The 14,133-nt window shown below is 33.1% G+C and overlaps 1 protein-coding gene across 1 annotated transcript in view; it reads left to right on the forward strand.

Moving 5' to 3' along the window:
• The window catches only part of LOC140450294 (uncharacterized), an 87,391-nt gene that overhangs the window by 39,767 nt on the left and 33,491 nt on the right, over positions 1-14,133 (forward strand). The window contains exons 3-6 of the mRNA XM_072543836.1: positions 118-292; positions 1,594-1,677; positions 8,859-9,261; positions 9,480-9,774. Coding sequence (XP_072399937.1) covers positions 118-292; positions 1,594-1,677; positions 8,859-9,261; positions 9,480-9,774 — 957 coding nt within the window. The remainder of the gene's footprint in view (positions 1-117; positions 293-1,593; positions 1,678-8,858; positions 9,262-9,479; positions 9,775-14,133) is intronic.

The raw sequence follows: 14,133 nt of genomic DNA on the forward strand, positions 1-14,133 counted from the left end.
ATCCCATGTTAAGTCATACATCTACGTTTTTTGCTTTGTAATGCTGCATTTTACTCCATTTTTTCTTATTATTTTCATTCATAGTGTTAGTTTTTATAATAATATTTTAATTTGTAGGTTATATGAAGCCCATAGGAGAGTACAAAGAGTAAACCAAGGACTAGAAGATAAGCTTTTAAAATTAGTAGATGTATGTGAGACTGAAAAAACAACACTTACTAAGGATGTAGCTACTTTATCGCACAAACTAGCCGATGCCAATTACAGTGTAAAAAAATTGAAGGAGGAAAATGTAAGTTAAATTAATAAACTAGAAACAAAAGTTCATATACATACGTTTCTTAATATCAGCATTATTTATTCTGTCCTGCCGAGTAACTACAATTTCTCCTTAGAAATTCCATTTCTGTTTTTGTTTTTACAATTTACAATTTTGATTTTACAATTATTTTGTGTCCCTTCCATGATTTCAAGTCCCAGCGTATTATTGACAAAAATGACAATCGCGACGACATACCTGAAATGGTCTTATTTAATACGGCATTTAATACAGCATTCCTACTTCCAACTGTTCAAGTACTTCTTGTAAAATTATCTAGTTACAGATTTATTATAAGAGCCCCTCCGGACTGCTCTTAAACATCACTGAGTCTGTATTCTTACGATTAACTTTGCTTAGCTTAGCTTAACTTAGCTTAGCTTAACAAAGGCTTATTAAATCCAGTGGTTTTTGATTGTTTACCTTTTTCTAGTTCGCTCTATATCAAATTAGATGACAAAACTGACAATGCAAATCGCCAATCAACGAGACTGGCGACTTCTCTGAATTCTTGCCAAGATCCAAAAAGGATTATCGAGCCAATTATGATGTTGATATCTAATTGAATTATCATCATTAGAGCCGTTTATGGATTTTAACTTAATCTACTAATTTTCCTCCATTCTGATGTGTTTTTCTTTGTTTTTCTAGTTAATAATCTAAAGAGTTTACATTTCCATTGTTGTAATTCTGTATGGTTATATTCTGTAAGTCTCAATACTGTTGGTTTGCTAACATTTACACATGAAACACGTATGTGAATCCATCTGCAGATCTCCATATTCCCTTATGAACGATTTTTCGCTGGACACATGTCCTGACAATGGCCATAGTAAGTTACTAGGTTTACTAACCTAATGCCATTATCATTGGATATTTTTTGGAGGCTTTGCTTATCATCTTTGCGACCTTTGACTTTGAATAACTTTTTTGACTGGATTGATATAAGGTTGAACGCTCGAATAAATGAACTTTGATAAAATAAAGGCAGATATCGAGCACAGTTTTATTAATTAAATCTTGATCAAGTACTTTCGCTTTCTAGAGCATATTCAGAGGCATTTCGTCAATTTTGGGCTATCCAACAATCGCAGAATGTCATAAACATAAAATTAAACATAAAATTGTACATAACACTACACTGAACAAGGACAAACCGTTTAAAATTATTTAAAAAATAGTCGAAGCTACATTCTGGTCGGCAACAGGAGAGAGAATGAATTTTGACTGGGCTGAAAAATAAAAAAGTTTTATTAATTGTCTTGCTTTTTTAGGAAAGGTACAAGAATGATGTTAGTTTAGCAATACAATTTTTACAGTGTAAACAAAGCAACTTTGTAGCACACAAATACGATTCGGTAAGTATCATTTTTTAATTATTTTTAAACACCCTATCTTTTGAAACAAAATTATGAATCAAATAGTAACCAAGTTTTGTTTGTTACTTGATTATTGCACACAAAATTATTATCCCTCTAAGTTAGAATAAAATCACCTACCTAGGTTATTGTAAAAAATATTAGAGCGTATTGCTTATCGTAACATAAAACGGATGATTTGAAACTTATCAAATTATCCACGAATTTACTGGATATCTGATACCGTCTCCCTCTAGCTTTTCGAATATTCTTGTTAAATTTTTTAATTAACGGATTGTACAAATTCGACAGTAACAGAGTCACAAGAATGTCATAGCCGAAAAGCTTGTTTATTATAGTAGAAATCCTCAATTTAGAAGAGTGATTTCATAGTTTAAACGCCGAATATCCTCAAATTTAAATGTACCCTCGAGGGTCCCTCGAAAACTGCCTGTTTTCTCAATTGCAATTTGCGTTTCCTCATAAGAAATTACAGAATATATAAAGTAGTATATTTATTTGTGCTTCTCTATAGTAGACTTGACCAGAAGTTGTCGTACAGTGTAGCCAATTCTTGTTCACAAGTAGTAATTATGGTCATACAAAACCTGTATTCTTTCACGCGGCGATTATTACCGTCATAAAAATACCAAAAAACATGATTTTTTCAATAGTAAAAATTAAGCACAAAATTGTAATGAAATAAATTTTATTTATATGTTCCGTTTCGTTACATATTTAAATTTATAAAATAAAAATCGATGTTTTAAAACATTATTTTTCAATCGTTTGGCAACGTTGGAATTAGCGAGGAAACTCCGTTTTACAGTTCCGACCCAGACAGCCGTAAAACTAGTTTTTATTATTTTTTCGCCGAAGAAATGTCGATCGAGACATCAACTATGGTTCATTTACATTGGCGTTTCTATGGATAGTGCATGTGTTGCATGTGGAAATAAGCCACAATACATCTATTTACATGTTTATTTTACTGACGTTTCGATCTCTATTCCAGAGACCGTTTTTAAAGTTAAGAAAATAAATAATATAAGATTATATAAATATATAATAATAAACAAATAAAATAAATATAACTATAATTTATATCTTTGAATACGGTCTTTGGATATAGAGATGGAAACTTCAGTAAAAACCTGCAGGTAAATATATTGTGGCCTATTTTGAACAATAATATTTAAACAATATAATATAATTAACGTTGAAATCAAAGTGAGTGTACGCCACTGGATTTTCATACGTCTTTCCCCACTTCTACGCCTTCAAATTTGAATTGTATTAAAATCTGATTATCCATCTAGGTACCACCTGATTATAAACTATCCTTTCCAATGTTTTAGCAAAAACACGGGATTGTGAAACGGAATTACCTTAGGCATCTTTAATATACCTCGAAATTTTTGTCTACACATAGACTGTGCGATAGACATGATCTACGTGGTATTACCTCAAACCGCACTAATGTTGCATTCAGCAAGGAGTATAATAACACACTACCTTTCCTGGATGTTTTAATCTCTAACAACGATACTGGATATGAGACTCAGGTGTGAAAACCAACACATACCAACAGATATTTAAATTTCAAATCAAATCACAATATTAATATTAAAAAGGGAATCATTAAATCCTTATATGATAGAGCCAAAATTACTTGTTCTAACGAAAATTCGTTATTGGAGAAAAAACATTTGTTAAGATCTGTTTTATTAAAAAATGATTATTCTTTATCGTTTATAAATAAGGAATTTCCAACAATCGACCAAATAGAACAGAACAACTTAGAACGAGATTCTACAGCATACACAAGGAATAATACGAGGAAAATAACAATACCATACATAAAAGGATTATCAGAAAAAACTTAAAAGGATAAGAAAGAAATTCAACATTTCAACAACAAACACATTGAGATCTATTTTGTCTAAAACCAAACCTAACAATGAATAAGAAAGGGCAAAGAAGTGCATTTATAAAATACCTTGTGAATACGATCAGTTTTATTTAGGTGAAACATCAAGGCCATTAAATGTTAGAATAAGTGAACATCAATCTTATATTAAAAATAGAGAATTTGTTAGATCTCAAATATGTAAACTCGCATGGGATAATGAACATAGGGTTCAATGGAATGATTCAAATATAGTCCTAAAAGAAACGGATGGTAAAAAGAGAAAAATCAAAGAAGCTGCTCTAATTATGCTAAATGAGACCAATTGTGTCGCAAATTCCTCTGCAGAATTTAGTAGGATCTGGTTACCCATATTAAAAGAGGAAGTTATTAAAAGGAAAATACCAGTATTAGTAAGTCAGTAACACATAGAGGATTAATCATTTATGTTTTTTTAAATCACAAACATATAAAATCAGAATTTGGTGTTTATTGAAAGTAAACTAAATGCACGACCAACTACTTACCATGTTGGGATAGTATTATGAGGTTTTTTTCCTGGTTTTCCCTCATAATTTACTATGGAATCACTAACAGGAGATTTTTACTATCATCATAGCATGTTTTTGTCTTTTTAAAGACGAATTACATGCTATGATTTTTTCTGACGGATATTCTCAAGTTAAAGTTGATTTCATGTAATCGAATGAACTATCTTACAAGTAAAGTCGTCCCAGGAACGCAACTCAACAATGTTGGCAATATCATTTTAAAGTCGTCTGAATTGTCAATATAAATGAGTCAGATAAAATTAAATTATTAGAAGAATTTTTCACCAAGTAACAAAAAAAACAAAATTTGTTTAATTTACTAATGTTTGTATTTCGAGAACGATTTCCGAAGTGGAAATTGAAACGTCAATAAACTTACTTTAACCTTGAATTGTGGCTTATTCCCATTTAAATAATAATTACTTTATATTACTAACATAACCTAACATGTTTGTTTACAAAAAACTGTACGAAAAAATGGCTGACAATATTTTGTGATCAAAAGTCAGTCCTATTTAGACATCGCCTTATATTCATATATCCTCTGCTTATATTTCCATATTATTTCATGTAGAACTTCAGAAAGGACACGAAAAATGGCTTAATAATACCAACTGTTGATCTATATCACGTCAAAATGCAGACTGCATGTTGACAAACTGGATTCGATTATTCTTTAATTTGACAGCTTTTGTGTCACACATAATGTTTCTAAAAAAAGAGTTCTTCTTTTACTGGGAGTGGTTTAAAATAATTTTCACAATTCAATGGTCTCCATTTTTAATGACATAAGAGATTTGAAATAACTGTTGCAGTCACAGAGTTCTATTAAATAACCTAGATATCGAACTCCCTATTATCTTTTAATACATAATTATAAGCCGGCTAGAGGACGCTATTTTTCGGCGAAAAAAAAAAAATGAGACGAGAATTTGAAAATCAAAATTTTAAAAATTTGAGAGATCTCGCCTATGTTAGCTTTATTTATGATTTTTATTATGGAATAATGAAGTTTGGGACTTGTTTTATTAAATTAAACTTGTAAACAAGCAAAACGATTGTTTTATGTCAAAACAATTACAAAAAAGGTACCTATCCTACGGGTTTAATGTTACACTTAGCTCTAGATGGGCTGAATACTTTTTAGGAGAATCGGAAATCGAATTCAGGATTAATCCTAAATCTGTGTTTTCTAAACGTTGCAAAACAAGCAGACGAGGAATGCACTGGCATGCGGATTTATAATTTGTATCCACTTCGTACCAATTCATCTAAGCAGAAATCCCTTCTTGAAAATGATTTCCTAATACTCCATACTAGAGTATAATAATAAAAAATAAGTGTCTTGGCCGCCATCCCTCCCATCATCCTTCATCAATCCTATCTATCCAAGGCATTCTGCACTCGTGGATTTGGGTAATTCATCACTCTTTTGAATTTGTCACTTCATGATCTGCATGAAATCTGTGCAGTTTGCTTCTTTCTAGTGGTATCCAATGAAACATTCTTATAGCCACCACTAGTCAGGCATTCTTATACTAAATCTTAATATTCTTAAACCAAAAAATTTATTAAAATCCTTTATAAAAGGTATATATTTAAAAAAAAAAAACCCAATCGGGCTATTTCACAACAAAACGTTTTCGGAATCCATATTCCCTTATCAGTGTCTAGGTGTACATGTATTGAGCCACTAAATATCTGGGTAAAAACCCGTTAATACCCGGTAAAACCGGATGATAGCAACTCTAGTCAAGTCCTGGTAGACACTTTGTCTCAGAACCAGCAACTTCATGTAGAGTCTCACGTTGCCATGTTATCAAATCCACTGGTAACTCTAACATCTTAACATATCTTCTTTGTCAACCATTTTCCATCCACTCCTGAATGTAGGTCTCTCCCAATTGCTTCCATCTTTCTTTATCTTGCGCCAATCTAATCCACTGTTTGCCTGCCACTGTTCTTATGTCATCTAACCATCTTTTTTGAGGTCTTCCCATGCTTCTTGTTGTCGTCCTTGGTCTCCATTCTAGAATTCTCCGTGTCCACCTGTTGTCATTATATCGGGCTACGTGACCTGCCCAGCGCCATTTCATTTTTGCCATTTCTTCCACAATATCCCTAATCTTCGTTCTACGTCTTATCTCGGTGTTTCTAATCTTGTCTCTTAGTGATATTCCAAGCATGATTCGTTCCATTGCTCTTTGCGTTGTTTCTAATTTTTTAGCAGATTTTTTGGTAAGGGCTACTGTCTCCAAGCCGTAAGTACAAACTGGTAGTATGCATGTGTTATACACCTTTTTCTTTAAGTTGACAGGAATGGAGGTGTTTTTCAAGATATATGCTAATTTGCCGAAAGCGCCCCATGCCACTTGTGTTCTTCTTTTAATTTCAGCATCTTGATTTGGTTTTCCTAGTTTGATAACATGACCCAGATATACATAATGTTCAACATTTTCTATGGTATGATTTTGTATTGTTATATTTGTCTGGTCTCGGCTCAGTATTTTTGTTTTGCTGTAGTTCATTTTTAATCCTACCGCTCCTGAAACTGCATTTAATTGTTGTAACATATCATTTAGTTCTTGGATAGTATCGGCTATTAAAACTATGTCATCTGCGAATCGCAATTGGTTTAAGTATGATCCGTCGACGTTGATACCTTTATTGTTCCATTCTAGTTTCTTAAAAATGTCTTCTACAGCAAGGGTAAATAGTTTGGGAGAGATGGTGTCTCCTTGTCTTACTCCCCGTTGTAGTCTTATGGGATTAGTTTTTGTGCTTTCGTCCAGCTTTATCTGCATGGTGGCATTTTCATATATGTTTTTAATTATGTTAGTGTATCTTGAATCTATACGTGCATTTTCTAGAGATTCAAGCACTGCCCATAATTCGATGGATCGATATTCGACCTTAACATATAAGATCTCATAATGTAAAATAAATTTAAACCAATAACTTTTAACGGGTTTTTACCCAGATATTTAGTGGCTCAATACATGTACACCTAGACACTGATGATGGAATATGGATTCCGAAAACGTTTTGTTGTTTTGATATAGACCGATTGGGTTTTTAATTATACAGTGAACGGATAAATTATGGAATATTATCATTATTTCGAGAACCGTCGAGTTTTGAGGGAAATCCCGAAACAGGTCAATTTTTGTTATAAATTACACATCTTATAACGTACATGGAGTAGGGATGACGTCACGGGTGTGGGTGTAGTGACATAACCGTTAATTTTTTTAAATAGAAATTGGTATAATACGACACCTCATTTGAAGGAGAATTTAATTCCCTATTTAACGACATTATTTTTTATTAACGACATTAACTAAAATGTTTTTTTAAGGCTACAAAAACGATTTTTTTTAATTTAAATTCAACTAAATTACAACTAATGATTTAATTCATATTGTACTTTAAAGTAACCAAATTATGCATAACAATTATTTTAAATTAAATGTCACACACGCAATATCCCCAGAAAGTAAATGTGTGAGCAGGGATCATTAATGACAGAATCATTGGCCCTTTTTTTCTTTGAAGAAAATCTAACAGGAGAACGTTATTTAACTTTTTTGAGAAATCAAGTTATACCTGTCTTTGCTAACATGTATCCAAATGCCAATAATCCAAATTTACCTAGTGAAAATGTCTGGTTTCAACAAGATGGAGCCCCTTCGCATTACGCACGTGAAGTACGTCAATTTTTAAATCATTGTTTTCCTAGGAGGTGGATCGGAACACGAGGTTTTATAGAGTGGCCAGCAAGGTCGCCAGATCTAACACCTCTAGACTTTTTCCTGTGTGGTTACATAAAATCAAAAGTTTATGTCAATAGACCCCAAAACTTACAGGACTTGAAAGATAGAATTAGGCATGAAATGAGTTACTCCAGAAGTCATCCGCAATGTACTTGATGAATGTGTTCGTAGATTCCTGTATTGTCAAGAAACCGATGGATGGCATTTCGAATATTTAATTTAAAATATTTATTATGCATAATTTGGTTACTTTAAAGTGCATTAATAATTAAATCATCAGTTGTAATTTAGTTGAATTTAAATTAAAAAAAAATTGTTTTTGTACCCTTTGGGTACCCGTAAAAATATTTTGGTTAAAAATGTAATGTCGTTAAATAGAGAATTAAATTCTCCTTCAAATGAGGTGTCACATTATACCCATTTCTATTTAAAAAAATTAACGATTACGTCACTACACCTACACCGGTGACATCATCCCTATTCCATGTACGTTATAACATGGGTATTTTATAACAAAAATCGACCTGTTTCGGGATTTCCCTCAAAACTCGACGGTTCTCGAAATAATGATAATATTTCATAATTTAGGCGTTCACTGTATACCTGTTATAAAGGATTTTAATAAATTTTTTGTGATTATACATGGTAGATAGCCAGCTACAGGAACTTAGTTTCCTTGTGGATTCTTAAACCACTTTAACAGCGGGAGTTTTTCTATTCGATCTACCTCTATTTCTTCTGCTTTCATTACAGTTCTTACCTCCTTCTTACTACTCCTTTCTATTCTTTATCTACGTTACTTTGGGTATATCCATGTATACAAATAACGTCGAGTTTAAATAATGTTTTTTTCTGCTGGCAAAGTTAATTAAAATTTTCTGTACTGGTTTTACTGTGCATTTATTGATCACAAACAGTAGTCAGATGTTATGTATAATGCGATTTCAGTTACCGCCAGAAGTGCAGTCCCAAGTCTCAAACTACATGACTACCAAAAAGAAACCGGAGCAACCACGAGTCCCCCCAGAAATTAAAAGCATCAAGGTTCCCATTCCGACTTTTCCTCCTACAGCGATGGTATATTCGGTTCCAAAGTCGCCCAACCCCGAACGGAAGTCCGAACCAGAACCTGAATCCCCTCCGGTAGACATCGTCTCAGCCGCAATCATGGCCAAAGTCTTGGAAGAAAGACAGCGGGAAAGAGCTGCTGTCAAACATTGTGATACATGCACTTGTGCCAAAGGAGTGAAGATTGTTCATCAGCTAGAGTGTCACAGCATCGGCACGCAGACTGGAGAGTACAAGGAGATGGTGTGTTTGAGGTGCAATGAAAGTGTATTGCCCATAACTAGTAAGTTTAATATTCAAAATTATTTTGTCTGGCTCATTTTCTTTGTATGTATAATTTTTATCGCCTTGAGAAAACCGAAATTTAGTTTCTATTAACGGTAAAATATAATTATAATTTAAAACCTAAATAAAATATTTTCGGGATGACAAATTTTATTTGGAATATTACATCGTTGTGTTTTCTCAGACAAATCTTAATTTTTATATTGTTAAATTTAGGTATGAAGATTGTACGGACGTCAGAACCAAAAACCCACAAAGTCGTTCCTATTTACCCTTTGGAGAACATTGAGCCGGTTCTTAATCAAGCCAACTACAATATCGTCAAGGTTCAGCCCAATAATTTTTTAGCCGATAAAAATGTTGACATCACCAAATCCCCTAGTCTAGTCGATTCGAACAGGATCGCATCTAAAATTAGTCCTAGTTCTGAAAACGTGATTTTGAATGAAATAATGTCGTACCAGGCTGTTAACACACCAAAGGCTAGTGAAAATGAAGGAAAACATCACAGGTAATGCAAAAAATGTTAGAAATTGAATTTTAATACAGAAATATGGTGAACATAAATCGTAATATTTTTATGTCGTCCTAATCATAAGAACTATCAGCGTTCCACGTTAAGAAAATAACATTAGGCTTATGGAGATCAGTGTTGCCAAAACTCTCAGGCATGCGGTTTACTAGATTGTCGATATATTTTTCGAATTTCCATTTTCAATTAACATTTAACTGTAAAGTCAGAATAACAACTGAAGAACCACAAAGCCTTATTATCATTATGTAGTCTCAGAGAACGACATAAAATCGCTGACATACGTACACCGTATTATTTTAAGTTACAATTAGTAATTAGATATATGCATTCCAAGCGACCCGTTTATTTGCTTTTAAATCTTTAATAGCCGGCAAAGTGTATGATTTTACTAAGCAATATGTTCTACTGATTTCTATGTTTCATGGTATATGATTTCTTACCGAAAAACAAATAAACTGTCGTTACTATAATTAAAATAAGATAAAATAAAATTATCTTTTGCAAATACTATTTACTTAATTAAAATCATTTTCCCTACTTTTCATCTCTTGTTTCGAATGGGCACTTTTGGTCAATTACGTTAAAAAACATTAATTTAATTCATGTCTGTGAAAACGAAAATACAAATTATACAACCCTGAATCGTGCTTGTGTTCATTGTGGCATCGCTGCGCTTCCATCGTCCATAAGAAATACATGGCCCTATCTCCGCAATGTTATTTTCTTAACTTGGAACGCTCTTAAGTAATTATATATCTTGAGACAAATTAAAGAGGTTAGAGTACAAACGATTATTTAGTAGATTCTACTTTTGAAAAAGTTGCTTTTAAACAAGTGATGGATTCTACCGTTGCTTGATGGAAGTTCATTTTATATAACAATAAAAGAGTGAAAACTTTTGTTTTCAACAATAACAAAAATCAAAATATTGTAACAATAAACAAAGATCCGATGGAAAAGTATCAAAAACGAATATTAAACTGTCGTTAGAAAATTCAAAATCAATATTAAATTCAATAGAAGATAAATACCTCAATAGTATAAATCCAGGGCCCCCTAAATTATACTTTTTTATTAAACTACACAAACCTGACCACCCAATAAGACATGTAGTTTCTTTTTATACAACTCCGTCGTATAAAATTTCAAAAAAACTGATATTAGAACACACTAAATGTTCACCCAAATTTACCGTAAAAAACAAAATAGAACTAGTTAATAAAATACAACATTTTCAATTACCCTACAACTCCAGATTAATTTTATTTAACGTAAAAAATCTTTTTTCTAGTATTCCTCCTACAGAAACTTTTCTTCAAGTAGAAAACATTTTAGACCATAAAATTACAAATCCAATCATTACGTCTGAAATTTTACATCTTGAAATTTGCATAAATCAAATTTACTTTGAATTTAGGACTTATATATAGCTTGTAGCAGGGCCTGCGTAGCGCAAGCGGTAGGATGCTTGACTCGCAAGCCGGTGGTCCGGGGTTCGAATCCCACCGCCGGCAAGAACATCTAGACATTTTAAAAATGTCTATAGGCCCCAGGTCGACTCAGCCTGAATAAAAATGAGTACCTTGGGTAAAACCAGGGGTAATAATAGACGGTTGAAGCGTAGCACTGGCCATGTTACCTTCCTTGTATACCGTAGGCCCTAGATATAGCAGACTACCCTGCTATACTCCCAAAGCCGCGACAGCGGTATAAAACGGGAGACTATTATATATAGCTTGTAGCAGGCCGTTTCAGGCCCATAGCTTAGTAATTCTCTTCCATGTCCTTCTGTCTCTAGCTTCTTTCCTCCAATTTTCTATCTTCTTTTCTTGTAGATCTTCCGCAACTGCTTCCCTTCATCTTCTCCTCCTGCAATTTCCATATTTCAATTATCTGTTATAGTTTCTTTGTTAACACCCATACGTTAGAGTAGGTCGCAGGATAGTTTTATACTTTTCTTTTGCTTATTCTTCAGCTCCATGTATTTTGTTTTATTTGTATTTATCTGTAATCCCATATTTCCTGCGGCCTCTAAAAGATCGCAGGACTTCTAGAGGGTAATCATGGGTAATCCTCAAGCCCATTACATTCAGATATTTTTATGGATCGTCTAGAAACAATGATTTTAAATCATCCCGTAATCAAATAGTTTTTATTGGAAGCATAGATTTCTTATCGAGGCTACGGATGCAATGCATTGATCGGTGAAATGGATCTCGCAGAGGTGTCTAAAAATAAAAACAACAGAAACGAAATGAAAAGCAAATCGTGCGACCACATACTACGTGGAGTAGTAAACGTAGTCCGATGTTTCTTAAATTTCTCAATAATAATTTCTTAATAAAATAAACCAAACTAAAATAAAATAAAATAAATATAGAATCGAATCAAACCAAATCAAATGCAGTCGGATGTAATCAAATGGAAGCGAATGGAATTAAATGAAATCAAATCGAATTGAATTCAATTGAATCGGTTCGAGTCTAAGTGAATCGACTAAAATCGAATTAAATCGAATCGAATAGAATCTTATCGAGCGAGACGAATCAAATAAGGAAATTCTTTAGTGAAGTGAAGTCAGTTAGAAAAGGTGCAAGTGTTGGAGTAACACAGCCTATGAGAAATGAAGCAGGTGAACTTACAATGATAGAAACGGAAATGTCGAACGATGGAAGGAATACTTTCGGAATTTACTAAATATTGAAAGTGAGACGGAGGAAGCAGGTACAGTATACTCCCTTTATAACGAACACGGTTATTACGAGGTTTCGCTTATAACGAGGTACATTAGATGTCCCGTGAAATTTCTACGCGAAAAAAACGTGTTTTTTACGTTTTGGCCCGGCCGTAGCTGTAAATAAATACCCTTTTTAACTGCGGGCCGCCCGCAATAAACTTCTTACAATTTATGATTCTTAGTCGGAAATGTAAAATTTAGGATTCACAAGTGTCATTGTATTGGGTTGACCATTCACACCTAATAATATGGGTCCTAATAGACAAGTTGTGGAAAGTGTTTTAAAGGTTGTCAGAAACTTTATCCAAGACAAAACGCAAATGAAGAAGCATAAAACTGTTTCACATCTTTAGAAAATATGATAGATAGAATACTGGACAATTTAAAGCAGTCAAAAATGACAAAATAACTTTATACGCTTTATACATATTTACAGAATACAGATTTTTTGTTTTAACGTATATCATTGACAGTAAAAGTAAACAACTCTTTTTTGTTTTAATGCATTTCATTGACAATAAAAGTAAACAACTTTGTTTTAAAAACGCCATTCAAACAATATTTATTAGCATCTTATATTGCTCCGAATGGCTTCACTATAGAAAGTTAATGTTTTAGAAAACTACATATTCATATGTATGCAGAATATTATTGTTGTTGGATATAACGAGATCCGCTTATAACGAGGTAATTAGTCTGCCATTTCAGTTCTCGTTATAGAGGGAGTCTACTGTATTACGTTTCATTAAAGGTTAACTTTATTACTAAACTTTCCACATTTAAGAGAGGCGTAGTTGAACACCTAATTGCTTCAAAATATTTATTAAGGACCACTGAAGCAATAAAACACTTACGACGTATTTTTTCTTCGATTTATTTATAGCGAACTTAAGGGCTGATTCTACATTGATAACTATCGTAATTCTGATAATATCGCAATTATGATAATCTGAATACTAAAAAGAGTTATACAAATATCATTAGCTTTACAGTGCTAGGAGGCAGTAACAGAGATACAGAGTATTAATTGAGAGAAACAAAACTGTTTACGGTTTAACACAAAACACCGGTTCCCGTGAGCGCATCTGTGACTCACGCACTTTTCGGAACAACACACCCGGTCCTTACTTGCCAAGAGGCAAATTCGCACTGTCCTTGTCCTAAGTCCTATAACGCGGGGTAGAGAGAGATTGTGAGGGAGAGAATCGCACGTCGCAACTCTTTAACAGGAGGGCTGACGATCTGAGCGCCAAGTTGATAAAATAACTATATTACGGTTACAATATTATAAATAGGTTGTTTTTACAAGAATCGCGTCTCTAAAAGACCATAAAGCACCAGGAAATTATGGCATAAATAGAGAGTTGTTAAAAAAAGGAGGCCTTTTACACCAAAAAGTGTATGACATCATTCTGAGAGTATGGCAACAACAGAAAATGCCTAAAGAATGGAATGGAAGCGTTATAATTCCCATATATAAGAAAGGAAATAAAGAACAATTCCGAAACTATGGAGGCATATCGCTTATTAGCACATGATATAAAGTGCTATCAATTATCTTGCTACAGAGACTCACACCATATTCGGAAGATATTCTA

This window comes from Diabrotica undecimpunctata, chromosome 9, assembly GCF_040954645.1.
Source record: "Diabrotica undecimpunctata isolate CICGRU chromosome 9, icDiaUnde3, whole genome shotgun sequence".
NCBI lineage: Eukaryota > Metazoa > Arthropoda > Insecta > Coleoptera > Chrysomelidae > Diabrotica > Diabrotica undecimpunctata.